The sequence below is a fragment of the Ahaetulla prasina genome, chromosome 15 (assembly GCF_028640845.1).
Source record: "Ahaetulla prasina isolate Xishuangbanna chromosome 15, ASM2864084v1, whole genome shotgun sequence".
In the NCBI taxonomy this organism is placed as follows: domain Eukaryota; kingdom Metazoa; phylum Chordata; class Lepidosauria; order Squamata; family Colubridae; genus Ahaetulla; species Ahaetulla prasina.
In genome coordinates this window covers 18157222-18175252 of record NC_080553.1, presented here as the reverse complement: position 1 = coordinate 18175252, position 18031 = coordinate 18157222, and the positions used below count along the sequence as shown (strand labels likewise).

Sequence of the window (18031 nt, the reverse complement as noted above, 5' to 3'; positions counted from 1 at the left end):
GGGGGGGGAGGAAACTGATCAGTTTGGACAATATCTGCTTTGACATGTATGTGTCAGAGTTGAATGAGATGACAGTGCTGGGTTGAGGCAAGGATCTGACCCTGTTGCTATAGAGCGGATGTCAGCAACCTGCGGCTCCAGAGCCGCATGCCGCTCTTTGGGCCCTGTTGGGTGAACCCACCACTGGCTGGCCCCACCCCTCGCCCTCATCTCCCAGACGCTCCTTGCCTGGCCTGAGAAGGTAAGGGCAATGGCAGAGGATGGAGAAGTGGCTGGGGCAGATACAGAAAGGGGGGAGAGAGTGAGAGATGTCAAAAGGATTTTGTGGTTCCCTTTTAACAACGTTCTCTGCCCCAATAACCGGCTGTGTAGGCGTGGTCAGGTGACTGGTGGAAGTCAATGTCAAGTTGACCACGCCCACCCAGGTTTTGTGGCTCCTGGTGTTTTCTTTTCTGTGGGAAACGGGTCCAAATGGCTCCTGAGTGTTTAAGGTTGCAGACCCCTGGGCTAGAGCAGGCCTCTGACCTTGATTAAACATCCATTCTCTGAAGACATGGCATGGCCGTGAAAATGAAGAGGCCACACCACTGTTCTCTGCTTTTCAGCAAGGTCTGTTTTCCAGTTTATCCGGCTGCAAAGGAAGGTCTCTGATAAAATATCAGCTGGATATGATATTATATGCAGCGTACAGCGTACATCGCCTCGATTAAGCCTACTAACCGCATGCAAACAAAAACAGTGCAAAGAAATGATAACATTGTGTTTCTTCAAGGGAAAACAAACCATTTTTGATTTTATATTCCTAGCTACAATCCTGAACGTTTAAAAAAAAAAACGGACTAGGGGAATATCAATATTTCCTACTATATAGTTTATGAGCAGCATTTTTCCAAAATGAATTATTTTGGATTTTTTTAAAAAATATTTTTTTAAAAATGGCTATACACCCACACACACAAATTTATTTTACATTTATAAATAACTTCTAGAATAGAATAGAATAGAATAGAATTTTATTGGCCAAGTGTGATTGGACACACAAGGAATTTGTCTTGGTGCCTATGCTCTCAGTGTACATAAAAGAAAAGATACGTTCATCAAGGTACAACATTTACAACACAATTGATGATCAATATATCAATATAAATCATAAATAACTTCTATATAATTACGTTTATAAATAATTAAATTTACATAATTATATTGACTTCATCCTACCTTTTATGATTTTTCAATAGCTCAAGGTGAGGAATAGGCGCCATAGCCCTCCCCCCACAACAACCCTGCGAGGTAGGCCCGTCTGGGAGAGACTGGCCCAAAGTCACCCAGCTGCCTTTGGTGCCTAAGGCGGGGCTAGAACTCACAATCTCCTGGTTTCGGGGCCTGGTGTTTTCCCCTCCGCCAGTCACTTTGAATGACTGGCTTGCGGACTCCAGTGGTGGGAGTGGAAGCCCCCCCCTTAAGAGCCGGAGACCCTCACCTCCCGCCCCGCCGGCGACAACTGCGGTCTGAGGCGATCCGGACGGGGCGGGTCCATCGCGGCCCAGCCAATGAGCGTTCGCCGGGGGCCAGCTCCGCCGCGCCCAGTGGGCGGGGTAACGTGGGCGGGCGCGCGCGCGCTCCCTCCTCCTTGGCGGGGCACGCCGGGCCCTCCCCCCTCCCGCCTGAGGTAGGTCCTCGCTCGCGCGCGCGCGCCTCCAAGATGGCGTGGCGCCGTCAGCCGGGCGCGTGAGGAGGCCCCGCCTCCTGCTCCCGCCGAGCCCCGCCTCCTCCTCCGCCCATCATGGCGGGGGGTTGAGGGCGCCGCCTCCGCCGCCGCTCCTCCTCCTCCTCCTCCCCCGCCCGCCGCCCGCCCGCCCGCCCGGCCTGCCTGCCTGCCTGCCTCCCTGCCGGAGCATCCCCGCTTCCCCTCAGCCGCCGCCGCCGTCCCCGCCCGGCCTCCTGGATGGGCTCCCCGGCGGGCGCCTCGGGCTCCGCGGCGGCCGCCGCTGCCGCCGCCGCCGCCGACTCAGCGCAGTGGCTGTCGGTGAAGGAGGAGACCATCTTCCTCCACGACGGGCTGATCCGGGTCACCGACCTGGCCGAGCTGCCCAGCGAGATCATCGGCGTGGCCGAGCCCGGAGACACCGAGCTGGAGGTGAGGGAGGCAGGGGGGAGGGGGGGGGGCTGGGACAATGGCGGGTGAGGGGGGGTCGCCAGGCCTTTACCTGAGGGGAGCCCCTGCGTCCCCCACCCCACCCCGAAGGGAAGGCCCCGGCCTGGCTCTGAGGGAGGGAGGCGGCATCATCGCCTTGGCCTCCTCACGTCCTTAGGCCGGTGGGGGAGATGGGGAGAAGCCAGGTGGGGAGGGTGGGGGTTAATAAGGGACAGGCTCAAGGGACGGGGGAGGGGTGGCGGCCTGGGCCTTGGTTTGCCCCCCATCACCACCACCACCACCACGGGAATGGGAGCCAAAGATGGATCCTGGGGATCCCACTGAGGCAGGAAAGGAAGGGAAGGTGGGAGGTGGAAGGAAGGAAGGAAAGAAAAAGAGATGGAAAGCGAGGGAAGGAAGGATTAGAGAAGGAAGGTAGGTAGGTGAGAGATGGGAGGAAAGAAGGAAGGAAGAATTTGAGATGGAAGGAAGGAAGGGAGGTAGGTGAGAGAAGGAAGGAGAAAGAAGGTGAGAGATGGAAGGAAGGAAGGAAGGAAAGAAAGAGAGATGGAAAGCAAGGGAAGGAAGGATTAGAGAAGGAAGGTAGGTGAGAGATGGAAGGAAAGATGGAAGGAAGGAAGGGAGGTAGGTGAGAGAAGGAAGGAGAAAGAAGGTGAGAGATGGATGGAAGGAAGGAAGGAAAGAAAGAAAGAGAGAGAGATGGAAAGCAAGGGAAGGAAGGATTAGAGAAGGAAGGTAGGTGAGAGATGGAAGGAAAGATGGAAGGAAGAATTTGAGATGGGAGGAAGGAAGGGAGGTAGGTAGGTGAGAGAAGGAAGGAGAAAGATGGAAGTGAGAGGTGGAAGGAAGGAAAAACAGATGAAAAACGAGGGAAGGAGGGATTAGAGAAGGTAGGCAGGTGAGAGATGGAAGGAAAGAAGGAAGGAAGAATTTGAGATGGAAGGAAGGAAACAGATGGAAAGCGAGGGAAGGAAGGATTAGAGAAGGAAGGCAGGTGAGAGATGGAAGGAAGGAAGGAAGGGTTAGAGAGAATGGAGAGAGAGAGAGAGGAAGGAAGGAAGGAAGGAAGGAAAGAGAAATGAGAGAAGGAAGTATTCCCCCCCTCACTTAGTGATTTTCCCAACATCTGTTTCTGGGTTTGGGGGAATGAGATGCACCTGGGGAAGGGATTGAAGAGAGGGAGGCTGTCCACATGGGGAACCAACCCACTGGAAACCGGTGAATCATCAAATCCTGTTCTGGAAGGAGCCTTTCCATTGTAAGCGACTACAATGAAGGTGATGGAATGGGGAAGGATGGGATGGGAAGATCAGTGGAAGATGTGGGATAATGGCCAAGGAAGGCAGCGCCAAGGAAGGTAGCGAAGGAAGAACAACAACAACTGGAATGGGGGAGAGGTCAAGAGGAGAAAGTTTAGAGGTGATCCTGGTCAAGGGAAGGGATGGGAGAAGCTGCCCTTGGAGAGGGAAGAGATGCCTGGCATCCCAAGAAACAGGTGGGAGGAGGAGGAGAGGACCAAGCATGGTTGAAGGACAACCTGTGAAAGGCCAGAGGATGAAGGATGAGAAGCTGTGTAATGGGAGATGGGAAATGGGGCTGGGGGGCAAGAGAGCAGCTCTGCTTTCTTCCCTGGCGTGTTACAGTGATGCCAGCCAGATAAAGATGCCCATCCGAGAACAGGAAGGGGCATGTAAACACTGGGGCAGGTCTGGCTACATCCACATTGCTCGACAGGCTGCCTGTCGCAAAGGTGATTCAGCAGTAAGGAAGCAGCAGAAGCCAGAGGTTGGGCAGCTCTCCTCCTCTCTTTTTCTCCTGGGGAATCCTTTCCCCCACCCCAGGGGCGTCCTCTTTTCCTGCTGAATAGCCCTCCTTGTTCTGACATGCGCCTGCAGTTTATTCTGGCTTATGGTCCAAGAGCCGAGGGAGAGGAACCATGACGCTTGCCAACCTTGGCTTTCCCCCCCCCCCCCTAAAAATAGGGGCAGCCGAGCCCAGGGCTGCCAATGTCTTTTCTGCCACGGCTTTCCTGATGCGCCTCCCTCCGTCACTCCGCCCTCTTCCCCAGCCGGGTGGCTCTCGGTGACACAGGTTCTTTGTCAGAAGCTGGGTGGTGTGAACCAAACGGGGACGGTTCAGCAGGCACCGCATTGAAGGCTTATGCTTGGTCACCTGCGTTTGTGTCGGGAGCTTGAAGGGACCCTATTGTGTTGCCGGGAAGGAGCCCAGGCTCCCATCAACTCTTCTCGGCTTCGTGCGGACAAGGAATGGAGTATTTTCTAAAGGGTGGGTGGAGGTGGAAAGGACCCTGGCCCGCACATCGCAAGCCTTTTGTTAAAATAAATGCTGACGGCCCTTTTTAACTTGCTTTTGTTGTGATCTGTCAAAGAACGTGGAATGGTTCGTGGGTCTTGTGGTCCAGAAGGCAGCGGTTCTTGTTTGGGTTTTTTGTTTTGCATCAATATAGTTTGCATCCAGAAATAGAACTGAGCCCATTAGTTCTGCAAGCCTGCTTTAAATGATGATTAATCACATGACAACTCTGTGCAGTAATTGCTCGGAGAGCGTGCTGTAGTTTCATGGTAATTGTACAATCTCTACAGTTGTTTAGAAAACATGTTGTGGAATGGAAGCTGATAATGTGGATGTTTGGGGTTCCTGAAATGTAAATAGCAATTGATAATAAGCCTTTGCTTTCCCTTGGCTCTCCCCAAACGATGTTCCATGTATACATTGGAGTGCCAAGGCCAGCACCACACCAGCCAGCAGAGCCCACAAGGCCCCAGTGGCTGGGCAGGATGCAGGTGCAGTCCACTACCGCTCAGGTGGGAAAGCTGCTGCTGCTGCATACAGCTGATTGCGCCCATTAATATGTTTACTGTTTACTTATTTATTAACAGCACTTAGACTTATATGCCGCTCCCCAGTGCTTTCCAGCCCTCTCTAAGTGGTTTACAAAGTCAGCATATTGCCCCCAACAATCTGGGTTGTCATTTTACAAACTTCTCAGAAGAACGGAAGGCTGAGTCAACTTTCAGCCGGTCAGGATCGAACTTACTTATTAAATTTATATGCTTCCCGTCTCACTTATCGAGTGGCTCTAAATTTACATTTCTCCCACGTAAAAATGCGGTGGATCATCCGAAATGTCCCAGAGGTGCTTTTTCAGGAGGCAACTGGACTTCCTTGTTTTTCCTTTTGAAGACGCTTCGCTTCTCATCCAAGAAGCTTCTTCAGCTCTGACAGGACAGTCATTCCATTCCCTGCTATCCTGTCAGAGCTGAAGAAGCTTCTTGGATGAGAAGCGAAATGTCTTAAAAAAACACACCAAGAGAAGTCCAGTTGCCTCCTGGAAAAGCACCTTTGGGACAACCATGATCTGGATGACTGAATCTACCACCCCAAATGCTTTTTGTGGGGTGAGGCACACCCCAGATTACACGTGGCAACTTTGCACAGTTAGCTCAAAATGAGTAAAGTTTCTGGACTTCCAGTTTGACTCCTGAAAGCCAGCGCTCCTCTGGGTCCATGTTTGCGCCTCACAGCACCCAGTCAGATGCTTCTGGGGTTCCCAAGAGAGGCAGGGACCCAATCCTCTCTTCCTGTGGGTCCCAGCAACTGGTTGTCCCCCACACAGAGGCAGCACTGAGCCTTCGAGACGAGTGTCCCTCCGCCTGGGCGTCCTCCCTGACTTCATCCGGTCCCTGATCGTCTTCATATCGCATCCTCATCATATCTTGCAGTAATGAATTCCGCAGATTAATTGGCCGCAGTGTGAAGGAGGCTTCTTTGGTCTCCGCTTTTTTTTCCCCTTCCTCTCAGTGGCTTCACTGAATGGCCCCTGCTGCTGGTGATGGGGAGAGAGAGAGGGGAAGAAAACCCGCTCCCAGCCCTCTTTTCTCCACCCAGGGTATTATTATTATTCTTTTTAACCTTTCTGCATTTTGTTCCCGTCCGTCTCAGATGTTCCAGCTTTTTCTCAAGCTCTTGATAGTTTTGGTTGTCCTTGTCTGCACTTACCCCCCCCCCAGTTCTTCATATCCTTTTCAAATACGATGACTAAAACTGAGCATAGGATTCCAGCGATGGCTGAGCTATAGATCTGCAATAAGAGCTTTCCATTGCTGGCAGCCTGCTTTTCAACTGCACCGTCATCTGTAGGGAGATGATTTCTTATTCCATTCTTCTGGGATTGACTTCCCAGTTTATCCTACAGCCCTGGGATTTCCTAGTGGTCTCCCATCCCTAACCAAACTCGGGCCTCTTTTCCGCTTTTCAAAACCAGCCTGGAGATCAGTCAGAACCCTTTGTGTGTTTTATTAAAAAAAACAAAAACAAAAAAACAAGCGCTGACCTTCCCAGCTTCTTAGATAGGCAGCCTGGTTGCTCTTTCTGCAGAAGTTTAGCCCCCGTTGCTCAACAAGCACCGTTAAAAGAAGTCAAGGGAACGGCTTTTCCTAGAGAGATCGTGATTAAATGAGAGTTGTTTGCAGGCTACCCAGTAATTTCAGCATAGAAATTATTTCAGTGGAGTGGCGAAGTTGAGAAATTCATTCAAACAAAGGAGGATGGCATTGTAGTGTTAGTCGAGCTAATTCAGGAACTCATATTTTTTTTCTCTTTTGCACCTGTGGCTGCTGTGATTAAACGACCCAGATGCTGGCAGAATGTACATGGGTGCAGTGTGCCATCCGAGTGTCCTGTTTGGGTGGTGATGTGAGCAGCCATCGGGCTCTGTCGCAAGCATTCTCCAAAGAATTATGAATTCTGGTAGAGAAACCCATCACATGACACCAGAAAGTGGGATGGTTATAAAAACATCGGAGCAGTGATTATACTAGAAATCCTCAACTTACGGCCACAATGGAACCCGAAATTTCTACTGCTAAGCGAAGTCAAACCTTGCTAAGCGAGGTTTGCCGCCCCCCCCCCCATGTTATGACTTTTCTCACCACAGTTGTTAAGTGAACCCGGCTTAACAACAAAAGAGACCCACCATGACCTTGAGACGCAGCAACCGTCATAAATAAGAACCAGACGCCCAGCATTCGAATTTTGGTCACGGGGCCGACCGCAGTGATGCTGAGAAGGGGGTGACTGGGAAAACCAACGGTCCTAAGTCACCTTTTCCGGCGCTGTTGTAACTTTGAACGGCTGCTAAACAAACTCTTGTAAATTGAGGACTGCTGGTACATACGTGAAGACTATAGCCTGGGTGAGGAAACGGTGCCCACAGGAATAACAGGACTCAGTGCCAGGCATCAGTCATGGGAAGCCCCCCCCCCCAAAGGTGCCTTCCACCCCCCACCCCCAGACCCTTCTCGGAGGTCAGTGTGTGCCATCGATTATTGGGGTTGCACAAACAGTTGTGATTGTCCTGGCCTTGCTTTGTGTGCAGCATGGCCGTTTTCATGACTGAAATAGATTGTTCTAGCCCACACCAGTTGCTTTTTGTTGACTGTTGGAAATCTAGAAGCCCCTGCTCGCTCTTTAGGGGCTACTTCGCTTGCGGCACAATGGAAAAGAGCCACTCGGGCCCATTACCGGCGTATTCTAAGACTTCAATATTTCTGCTGTGCTTACCTGGATATAGATTTTGCCAATACAGCAGGCATCTCAGCTGCAAGAGCTGGTCCAGTCATTTATTTATTTTTTTGGTGAGGGGGGACGTACGTACGGGCACCAGCTCTCCTTTATTCCCAAGAAGACTCTGGACTGGCTGGGATCTTCCATTACTTTTGTATTCTTAAAAACAAGGGGAATTATTAACCCTGAATAACAGGGAATTCTGTCCTCAATGATCCCGAGTCAGCAGAGAAATACCGTGTTTCTCCGAAAATAAGACCCTGTCTTTTTTTTTTAACCCTGAAATAAGTGCTTGGCCTTATTGCCATGCCTCAAAAGCTCAATTGGGTTTATTATCAGGGGATGTTTTATTTTGGGGGAAAGAGGGTAATATACAGAGGAGGAGAATGAGACATAGGTACAAGCTACATAAAGGGTTTGACCCAAGTGTGGGGCTGTTCATTATTTTCTTGGGATCAAATCCTTAGAATCCTGTTTCTCAACCTTGGCAACTTTTAAGATAAGTGGATTTCAACTTCATGCTGGCCAGGGAATTCTGGGAGTGGAAGGGCATTCCTTTTAAACTTACTTATTCACCCTGCATGAAATCACAACTTTTTCCTTATTAAAGGACGTTAAAAGCAGAAACTGCCTCTATTGAATTTTGCACGGTCTTAGAATTTGTAGGATGCCATGGTGAATTTGTAATGCTGGAAAACCGAATGGATTTTTTAAAAACCCATTGTGAGTTTGGACCCGTTAAATCAATGTTTGCAGCATTTAGCTAACTATGTATGCCAGCTTGTATTTATTTGGCTAATTGGCCTTGAAATCTTTTCTAGGTAATCCTATTTCTTGCTCCTTGCCATTAAAGTTGCTCAGAAAACAAAGCGCTGGTTTCATATGTCATCTAACGTCACCTACAAGCCATATAAAGCAACCAAGAAAAGGTGGTGAATTCATAAAATACCTGATACTGATCACAAAATGAATTGTAACATTATCCGAAATTTTAAATCCGTCTGGATAGCGGTTTTGCTTTAATGGTGCCTTGGCACAACACAAATTTGACGATTGGTCATTAATCAAAGCACTCTCATGTGTGTGTGTGTGTGAGAGAGAGAGAGAGAGAGAGATGCATGCTTTTGCAAGATGGGGTAAAATGAGGGAATCGATAGTATTTCTTCCCCTGCTTAAAAGCTCAGGCTTTTAAGCAGTTATGGCAGTGACGAAATTTGTAAGTTCTTTGTGTCTTTTCTTAGGGCAGCCATTAAATAGCAGCAGGATTCTGACCAGAGGTGAATTAATGCCAAGGGCCAGCCTGGATTTTTTAAGGGGAAAAGTCAGTAGCTTGGATAATTGGTTCCTGTCGGCCTTTCTGGAAAACTATTTTCTCAACCATGGCCACTTTAAGATAGGGGACGGGACAGGACTTCAACTCCCAGAATTCCCCAGCCAGCAAAGCTGCTGGGGAATTCTGGGAGTTGAAGTCCCCTCCCCTCCCCCCATCGTCTTAAAGTGGCCATGGTTGAGAAACCTTGTTCTAAAGCCCGCAGAGCTGCAGTTATTCTACCCCTTTTGACTGATGAATTTGGAGCTCTTCGTCTCCTGCGTGGCTTCGGGCTCTACCCATTGAAGGGCTGTGAAGGTGGTTTCCTAAGAGCCGTTTCTCGCGGAGCCTGACGGTCTCTTTTCTGTCCCCTCCAGATCTTAACCTTTGAAACCAAGAACCCCACGGAGCTGTCGGAGCGCCTGCGCGCCATCTGCGGCAACCAGAGCAATGCCTACGCCCGCCTGCTGGAGTACCGCCTGAATGCGCTGCGGGGCCTGTGGAACGCCCAGCGCCAGCTGGCCTTGGAGGAGCAGCACGAGCGGGAGAGCCCGGGCGATGAGGAGGCCCTGGCTCTGCTCAAGCGGCAGGGCCTCCTGCAGCAGTCGGAGCAGGCGCCCTTCACCTCCCGCATGGGGCTGCTCCTGGTCTTCCCCCTGATCGAGTCCCAGAGCAGGACAGACCCTTCCTTGGGCAACGTCACCGCCGAGGTGCTCCTGACTTGTCTCCGGGACTGCCAGCCCCTGAGCTTGACCAAGGAGCCCGCCGACTGTCTGAACGGCATCGAAGCTCTGCTCTGCTCCTGGCTGGAGGAGACCTCGCCCGGCGGCCAGCAGATCCCCCACAGGCAGAAGGAGAAGGCCGCTGCGGCCCTGGTGGCTTTGGCTTGCGCCAGGTAGAGGAAGGGCGGGGGGGGGGGAGGGCGGTGTTTCTGGTGTCCTTTGGGGCAGGAAACCTCTGCTTGGCTCCTGGCTCTCCTTTGCAGTGCTAAGAAAAGCCCACTCCCCCCGTCTTTTCCAACACATATAGTCCTCCACAACCGTTCACTTAGTGACCGTTCGAAGTTACAACGGCACTGAAAGGACCGACTTAGGGCCCTTTTTCTCGCTTACGACCATTGCAGTCATGCGATCCAAATTCAGACGCTTGGCAACCGACTCACCTTTATGACGGTCGCAGGGTCCTGTGTGTATGTGTGTGTGTGTGTGACGTGATCCCCTTTTGTGACCAAATCCGGGGAGAAGCCAGAGTCACTTAACGACCGTGTGACTAACAAACTACAGTGATTCGCTGAAGAACTGTGGCAAGGAAGGCCATAAAACGGGGCACAACGAGCAGCAAATCTTTCACTTAGCAACGTAAATTTTGGGCTCCCGTGCGGTTGTACATTGAGGACTGCCTGTTACTTGTAGGAGGCCATGCTGGTTTCTTCCCATCCCCGTGTAAATATTTTGGCTTCCTTCAGGGGTCTCTGCGTTGTCCTGCAGGACAGCAAACCGCAGCTGACCCCAGTCCCTAGCCGCTTTCTTGGTTGATCCCTGGAGCCCGAAGGCGGAAGCTGCTTCCCACTCACCAAGCCTCTCGGCAGCTCCCGCTCTCGACCCGGTTCTGCCAAGGAAAAGAAGCCTCAGGAGCAGCTCCAGGGCCTGTTTCCGTCTCTTTCCTGCTGAAGTGGTGGGGCTCCTCAGTCCCCTGAATTTCAGGACAGTCCTCACAAAGCGGAATCGGCCGGGACCACCTCATCGCTCTTGGCGTCCTTTTGCATTCTGACCACCATGCAAGACGAGTTCCAGGATACTATTCTTGATCCTCCCCTAAGCTAGATTTTCCTGCCTTTCCCACCCAGGCTGCTATCTCTTTCTCCAGTGGCTTTGAATCATCTTTCACTTACTGCTACGTGTCCATTGATTGGAAACGGAATCGTATACAATATATGGGCATCGGTCCCCAAGTCTTTTGATTGATTGATTTATCCGGGCATTAGTGTCAGGTTCTTCTCTGTGTCACCTCCATTGGTATCTTACAGGACCTGAAGAGTGACCACTGCCTTGTTCTCTCCTTCCCAGGGGTTCCCTCAAAACCTTTGTTCACACCGTCCATCTCCTACAAAAACAGACTGACTTGGGATCCCTGCCTGTGGCCGACGTGTTGTACAGGTGAGGAGGAGGATGGTGGGGGGGGAGGAAGTGGATGGGGAGCACCCCACGTATTGCTCTAAACTACATGCCTCAGTTCAGTCATGCCAAGTTCATTGTTTTCTCCCAATAATACAAAGCCGAAGGATGTCAACATGCAGCAGCCCCCTTCCCTTAAAAGCCCCTAAAGGTTAACTCTGTATTTTTCTGTAGTTAATTGTTTTCTGTTTCACAGAAGTGTGTATTTATATATGTGTGTGTCTCCACATCTGCTCCCTGAAGGCTGCTGCTTTTAGAAGGCGGACCCGGATCGCCCTCCTGCCTGCTAGGGGCCAAACACACGGTGTCCTGGGGCTTTGAGGACATGTTGCCGGCACCTGATGCTAACCCTGGCTCTGGCTCAGAAAATAAAGGTAAGAACGCGGGAAGGTGGGATGTTCCTGCCTTTAGCGTACCAGAGGCTTGATATTCTCAGGACAGGCAGAAGCCGTGGCTAAAATGATAGCAGGGTAGAGGCAGTCAGAAGGTTTCCCTCCACAGGGGATTAACCACCTTCAGAATGAGGGACAGAGCAAATGCTGTTGTTTCTTAAGAAGGTTGCTTCTCTTCAAATGCGGGAATAAAAATGCAACCCTGACAATAAAGAGCAGAGATCCGTTCTTCCAGCCTCTTAATCTCTCGGGCTTCATGGCCAGTTTTTTTCTCCTGCCCCTGGAGGAGTTCTCTTCCAGGTTCGCATCTTTCTTCTTGGTGCTCTCCAGTTGTCAATGCTCAGAACTGGACATAGGAAAAGATTTAACTGTAAAATGAGACAAATGCATCAAGCTTTTTTTGCCACTGACGGAATGAAATCCGTTGGCCTTTGGTAGACCTAACAAGGGTGGCAGCCATACTGAAGGTCTGTTGTGCCTCGCTCGCCCCCCCCGCCCCCCGCCGCAGCTGGGCCCCTCTCATCTCCTGCTATCTCAGCCAGAGACTTATAGTGCAGAAGAACGTCCTGGCATGCCTCCAGCCCCCAGCCCTGGCACCATGCCCGGACAAACCGAGCAAACAAACCTCCCTCCGATAGCATGTGCGCCTGAAGCCAGCCATGAGCTGGGATTACCGGTAGCTGGGGACGAAACGATGCAATGGATAGATCCACGCTTCCGGAGAATGGAGAGGCGACGTCAGCAAAAGGAAGGGAGGGGCAGGCCTGGATAAGTGCTGAGTCATGGAGCTACACCCCATGGCCTATATAAAGGATCTGCTTTCTGGCATTCTTTGAGTCAGGCAAAGTCTAACTTGGATTGCTGAAGTCACATCCTGGTCTCCTGCCTGCCCTGAGAACTCTGACAGAGCTTCAGAGGCTTCGCAGCCTCGCTTGATACGGACTTCCCCGACCCGGCCGTCAGAGGAGGAGTGGGACACGACAAGGTCCTCTAAAGTAGGCAAATAGAATAGAATAGAATAGAATAGAATAGAATAGAATAGAATAGAATAGAATAGAATAGAATAGAATAGAATTCTTTATCGGCCATGTGTGATTGGACACACAAGGAATTTGTCTTTGGTGCATATGATCTCAGTGTACATAAAAGAAAAGATACGTTCATCAAGGCACAACACTTACAACACTTAATGATAGTCATAGGCTACAAATAAGCAATCAGGAAACAATATCAGTATAAATCGTAAGGATGCAAGCAACATAGTTACAGTTATCCAGTCATAAGTGGGAGGAGATGGGTGATGGGAACGATGAGAAGATTAATAGTAGTGCAGACTTAGTCAATAGTTTGACAGTGTTGATGGAATTATTTGTTTAGCAGAGTGATGGCCTTCGGGGAAAAAACTCTTCTTGTGTCTAGTTGTTCTGGTGTGCAGTGCTCTGTAGCATCGTTTTGAGGGTAGGAGTTGAAACAGTTTATGTCCAGGATGTGAGGGATCTGCAAATATTTTCCCAGCCCTATTTTTGACTCGTGCAGTATTCAGGTCCTCGATGGAAGGCAGGTTGGTAGCCATTGTTTTTTCTGCAGTTCTAATGATCCTCTTGTGTCTGTCTTGTTGGGTTGCAGAACCAAACCAGACAGTTATAGAGACTCAGTAATAAGATGACGGTCGGTTGTGGCTCAAAGCAACATTTTCTCCACCGTTCTTGCCCCAAATTCTGTGGCTTTGAAAATAACCTCTTCCTCCTCCCGAATGCCTCTTGCAGATGCAGACTTAGGACGCTGCCTGGCAGTGGATGGACTTTATCTTTATACCACCAACTCCGTTGGCCGGGGAATCAGCAAATTGGGCTCGGGATTACACGGTACTTTACGGTAAGTCCCGCACCACAGCACGGTCTCCGAGAGAGGAATGGCCATGGAGAGAAAGACGATACTGGGTGGGTTTCCGGAGGGAACGAAGGACAGGAATGGGAGCCACGAACAGAAGCGCCTGATTCAGAGCTCCCCTGCTCTTCCTTTCAGGGGCTTTGTGTACTCGCGCAACGAGGAGCTGGAATCCGGCTGGGTGGCCTTCGGCAACGGCCGGCTGCTCCACAGGCCGGTCTCTTTCGACAGTAAACCTCACTCCCTTTTCCAGGTCATTGATCAGAACACTCTTCAGGTAAAATCAGAGCAGTTTTTAGATTTATTGTCTGTTCCAGGGCCTTGTTTATGATTGAGCCAAGTGGTCCGGTTCTCCCCCACCCCATCTTTAATCCTAATTAATTGCCTTTGGCTCTTCGAAAACTGGGTGGTCTTTCAGAAAATAAGAAAAGTCCCTTGTGCGCCTGCTGTCTTGGGGGACATTTTCTGTCTTGGGAAAAGTCTTGGGGAACTTTTTCATCAACTTTTTCATGCAGCTGCGCGGGTGATAGAGGGAGCCACACATGGCTCCCATGTAACACCACTCTTGCGCAGGCTGCACTGGCTACCTGTGGTCTTTCGGGTGCACTTCAAGGTTTTGGTTACTACCTTTAAAGCGCTCCATGGCTTAGGGCCAGGGTACTTACGGGACTGCCTACTGCTACCAAATGCCTCCCACCAATTCGTACGCTCGCACAGAAAGGGACTTCTCAGGGTGCCGTCCGCCAAGCAATGTCGGCTGGCGGCCCCCAGGGGAAGGTCCTTCTCTGTGGGGGCTCCCACCCTCTGGAATGAACTTCCCCCTGGACTTTGTCAACTGCCTGACCTTTGGACCTTTGGACCGCCGCGAGCTGAAGACCTATTTGTTTATTCGCGCAAGACTGGCATAGGATTTTTAATAGTTTTAATATTTGATATAAATTTTATATTTTATGGGGTTTTAATGATTTTAAATGTTTTAATTCAGCCATATATTTAATAAGTTTTTAATTTATTGTTTTATTTGTATACCATTGTGGTTTTATCTTGGCTGTAAACCGCCCTGAGTCCTTCGGGAGAAGGGTGCTATAAAAATCCAATAAATAATAAAAATAATAATAAATAATAATAATAATCAGCCCACAAATGCTCAGACTGCCATCAATGACTTAGGGCAATGATGGCTAACCTTTTTGTCGTCGCATGCTGAAAGTGCACATGTGTGTGCGTGACAGTGCGCCTGTGTGCCTGCACCCATAATGCAATGTGCACACGACACCCCCCCACACCCCCCTCCCTCCCGCACATGGGTGTGTGAACTGAGCCAGCTGTTTTGCCAACTCTTTCTCACGGTGGCTGCTTAGCTCCAACAACTGCTTCCTGTTGGGGCCCTAAGGAGCCCAGGCGGGCAGGCGAGGAGTAGAGGCTGGCAAGGCGCCCCTCGACGTGAGTGACATCGAGTTGGCCACTCCCACCCAGTCACATGACCACCTTAGGCAGATCATATTAGTGGTCCGCAGGATTTAAAATTATGACCTTAGTGGTCCCTGAGGTCTGAAAAGTTGGGGACCCCCGGTTTAGACAATGGATCTGCTAGTGCCAGCAGGCAGGACGAAGCAAATTACTGAGTCCCAATTAGAACTCGTGTCTTCCTTTTGGAAAAATGTTGGCGGAGCTCTTTCTCCCATCCTGTCTGCACATTAGGACTGACTTCAGGGTTTCTGATGGGGGAAATACCTTGATAGTAAAGCTGCTTCCAATTTTGAGCAGGATTAAACCTTGGGGGGAAACGACCGGTGGTGGGGAGGGCAGAAAGTTCTTACGCGGTGTGGCTATCGACAGAAGCTTTTTTAAAAAAAATCTCATTCATTTTCTAACGTGCTTGATCAGCAAGTGTGACCTTGCAAGTTGGGATTCTTTTGCTTTGCCGTGATGAGAACAAATTTTGTTTTGTTTCCAGCACTCTTCTTTCTTAAAACAAGAAGCAGTGGCTCCGTCTCTTTGTGGCGTCTGTTTGAAATATAAATATTGATTTTAATTGTAAATGTCAGGCCGGCATATCAGTATGCAGAACCACTTAGCATCTTGATACTTTCGGGATCAGCGTGTCATGATAAATGCCAGTAAAACCGAATTTCTCCTCCCTTCTGCCCCCTGCCCCATTTCTCTGCCCAGGTGTGCCAGCTTCTCCCAATGCCCCCTGATCACTTTCCCATAGGCAGCACCATGACCACCGTCCACCTCTCTTCGGACGGGACCTATTTCTACTGGATCTGGTCTCCCGCAAGCTTGAATGAAAAAACCCCCAAGGGCCATTCGGTCTTCATGGACGTCTTTGAACTCAAGGTGAGTCTCGTCCCCAGAAGACGGGCACCAACGGGGGGCACCTGCCTGGCACAGATGCCCTCCGTGTTGCAATGAACATCACACAGACCGGTGAGAGCTCTCTCCTTGGTTTGGCTCTTTGGCCCAGGTGGACAACGGCGTCTGCGTCGCCAGGCCCCTCCAGGAGCGCATCATCCTGATGAGGAAGGAGGGGGACTCGGCCAAGAGCATTAACGAGATGCTGCTCAGCAGGCTTTCCAGGTACAGAGCCTCCCCCTCGGCCACCCTGGCTGCGCTGACGGGCTCCACCATCTCCAATACCCTGAAAGAGGACCAGGCAGGTAAGGGGCAAATTGTGCCCAGGAATCCTTTCTTCCTGTTGTGACCCAGACAGGCCCAAGTAGGTAGTAGGAAACTCAGTCAGTGGAAAAACAAACGGACTTTATTAGAACAGCTGAGAATTACTTCATTCCCATTGTAGTCCAACTAAATTAAAGCAAATTCCTCCCAACACAAATTCCTCAGTCCTGTCACCAACCTTGGTCCAATTAGGCAAACTGCCAAAGGCCTTTCTTGGCAAAAGTTCAGAAGACGCCGACACAAATGCAGCAAGACAAAGTTATTAACATTGTTTTCCGGCAAAAAGCCCAAACGCCGATGCTGGTCTGTTTTAAGCCTTATGGGAGGGGCCAATCATCTCTTGGCCCTACTCCCAAGTCATCCTCTTTGCTTGAGCTGCTCTTGCCTTCTGGCAGCTCTTCTCATGTGTGCATTAGGAACAGGCTCCTCCTGTTCCTCTGCCTCACTACTGTCAGCCTCTGGAGTCCGCACCTCACTCCCCGATGGCCCTGGCCCCACCTCTGCCTCCAACGCAGAGCCCTCATCTGGGCCTTCTCCAGCCTCCTTGCTGTCCAACTCGGTTGCCAGCTCCGCAGGCTGCTGGCGGACCACAAAAGTTTGTTTTCCTAAGGGGATGTTGGTGAGTCGTCCTCTTTGCTTTAGCTGCTCTTGCCTTCTGGCAGCTCTTCTCATGCCTGCACTAGGAACAGGCTCCTCCGGTTCCTCTGCCCCACTACTGTCAGTCTCTGGAGGCTCTGGAGTCTGCACCTCACTCCCCGATGGCCCTGGCCCCGACGCAGAGCCTTCATCCAGGCCTTCCCCAGCCTCCAGGACTGGCCCACACTCTTCCTCAGCCTCATCACTGTCCGACTCGGTTGCCAGCTCTGCACTTCCTTCTGTGGCTTCCCTGCCCAAGGGGACAGCTGAGCCTTCTTGCTAAATGGGGGGGGGGCAAACACGTCAGAAAGCAGGTACAGCACCTGCTTGTCTGAGGTGTTTTACGAAGGACTTCCCGGGTGGGGGGGTGGGCAGTGTCACTTCTTGTGGTCCTGCGTTGGTTCAGGTTCTTCATGTTGTCTTCTGCTTGCGGTTGCTGGGCAAAACGATCTCCGTGTGCTTCTCACAACTCCCCTCTTCCTTTTTTGTCCCCCCCCCCAAGCTGCTAACACTAGTTGTGGTCTGCCTCTCAAAATGCTACGGAAGACCCCAATCTACACCTGCGGGACGTACCTTGTGATGTTAATCCCACCTCCGGGAGGCTCCGGCAGTTCTGCCACCCGGTCTCTCTTTGGGGGAAGTAGCGGTTTGTCATCCTTGAAAAGTACGTTCTTTTCCCTCTCTGCCTTGTGGAGGGGAGGGGGGGAGGGGAGGGAGGGAGGGAAAGAGCCTAGGGTGGCTTTGTTGGCTTTGGCACTTCCCCACTGAAGTCGGAGTGGTCGGTTTGACTCTTCCAAGAGGTGGTTTTAGTCCCCGGCGGTTAAGCTTTGGCTCTGCCTTAACGAGCAGTTTGTTCTTAGAATTACTTGAGGGATTGATGGCCGATTCCTTCTTTAAAGTCCTAGCTTCCAGTTTGGTCTACAATCTCTCAGACGGGCAGTTTGCAAGCCGAGCAGACCTCATTGATGCTGCTGGGAGCTCCCTTGGACGTGGGGCCCTTGTCCCTGGCCTAGGTAAGCCCCAAAGGCCTGCCCTAGATGCAGGCTGCTACCGGCACCTTCCGAATTAAACTCCACAGGGTGGCTTTCGCGAGCCATTAAGTAGCTGAGCTTTGACAGAACGCTTGGGTGCAAATTTCTTAAGAGCAAATAACTCCTGAATAGTTTTTTTTTTAAAAAAACACCCACCAACATTCTGCTGTTGGTGGGAA

The 18031-nt window shown here is 50.8% G+C and overlaps 1 protein-coding gene across 5 annotated transcripts in view; it reads left to right on the top strand.

Annotated features, from left to right (window-relative positions):
- Window positions 1–1858: 1858 nt before the first annotated feature.
- The window catches only part of HECTD4 (HECT domain E3 ubiquitin protein ligase 4), a 58733-nt gene continuing 42560 nt past the window's right edge, over window positions 1859–18031 (top strand). For all 5 annotated transcript variants that reach the window (XM_058158342.1, XM_058158340.1, XM_058158341.1 and 2 more), the window contains exons 1-10: window positions 1859–2137; window positions 9428–9945; window positions 11117–11206; window positions 11468–11598; window positions 13383–13491; window positions 13642–13780; window positions 15676–15846; window positions 15974–16166; window positions 17324–17485; window positions 17721–17834. In XM_058158342.1, the coding sequence (XP_058014325.1) occupies window positions 1946–2137; window positions 9428–9945; window positions 11117–11206; window positions 11468–11598; window positions 13383–13491; window positions 13642–13780; window positions 15676–15846; window positions 15974–16166; window positions 17324–17485; window positions 17721–17834 (1819 nt within the window). In that variant the 5' untranslated portion in view covers window positions 1859–1945. The remainder of the gene's footprint in view (window positions 2138–9427; window positions 9946–11116; window positions 11207–11467; window positions 11599–13382; window positions 13492–13641; window positions 13781–15675; window positions 15847–15973; window positions 16167–17323; window positions 17486–17720; window positions 17835–18031) is intronic.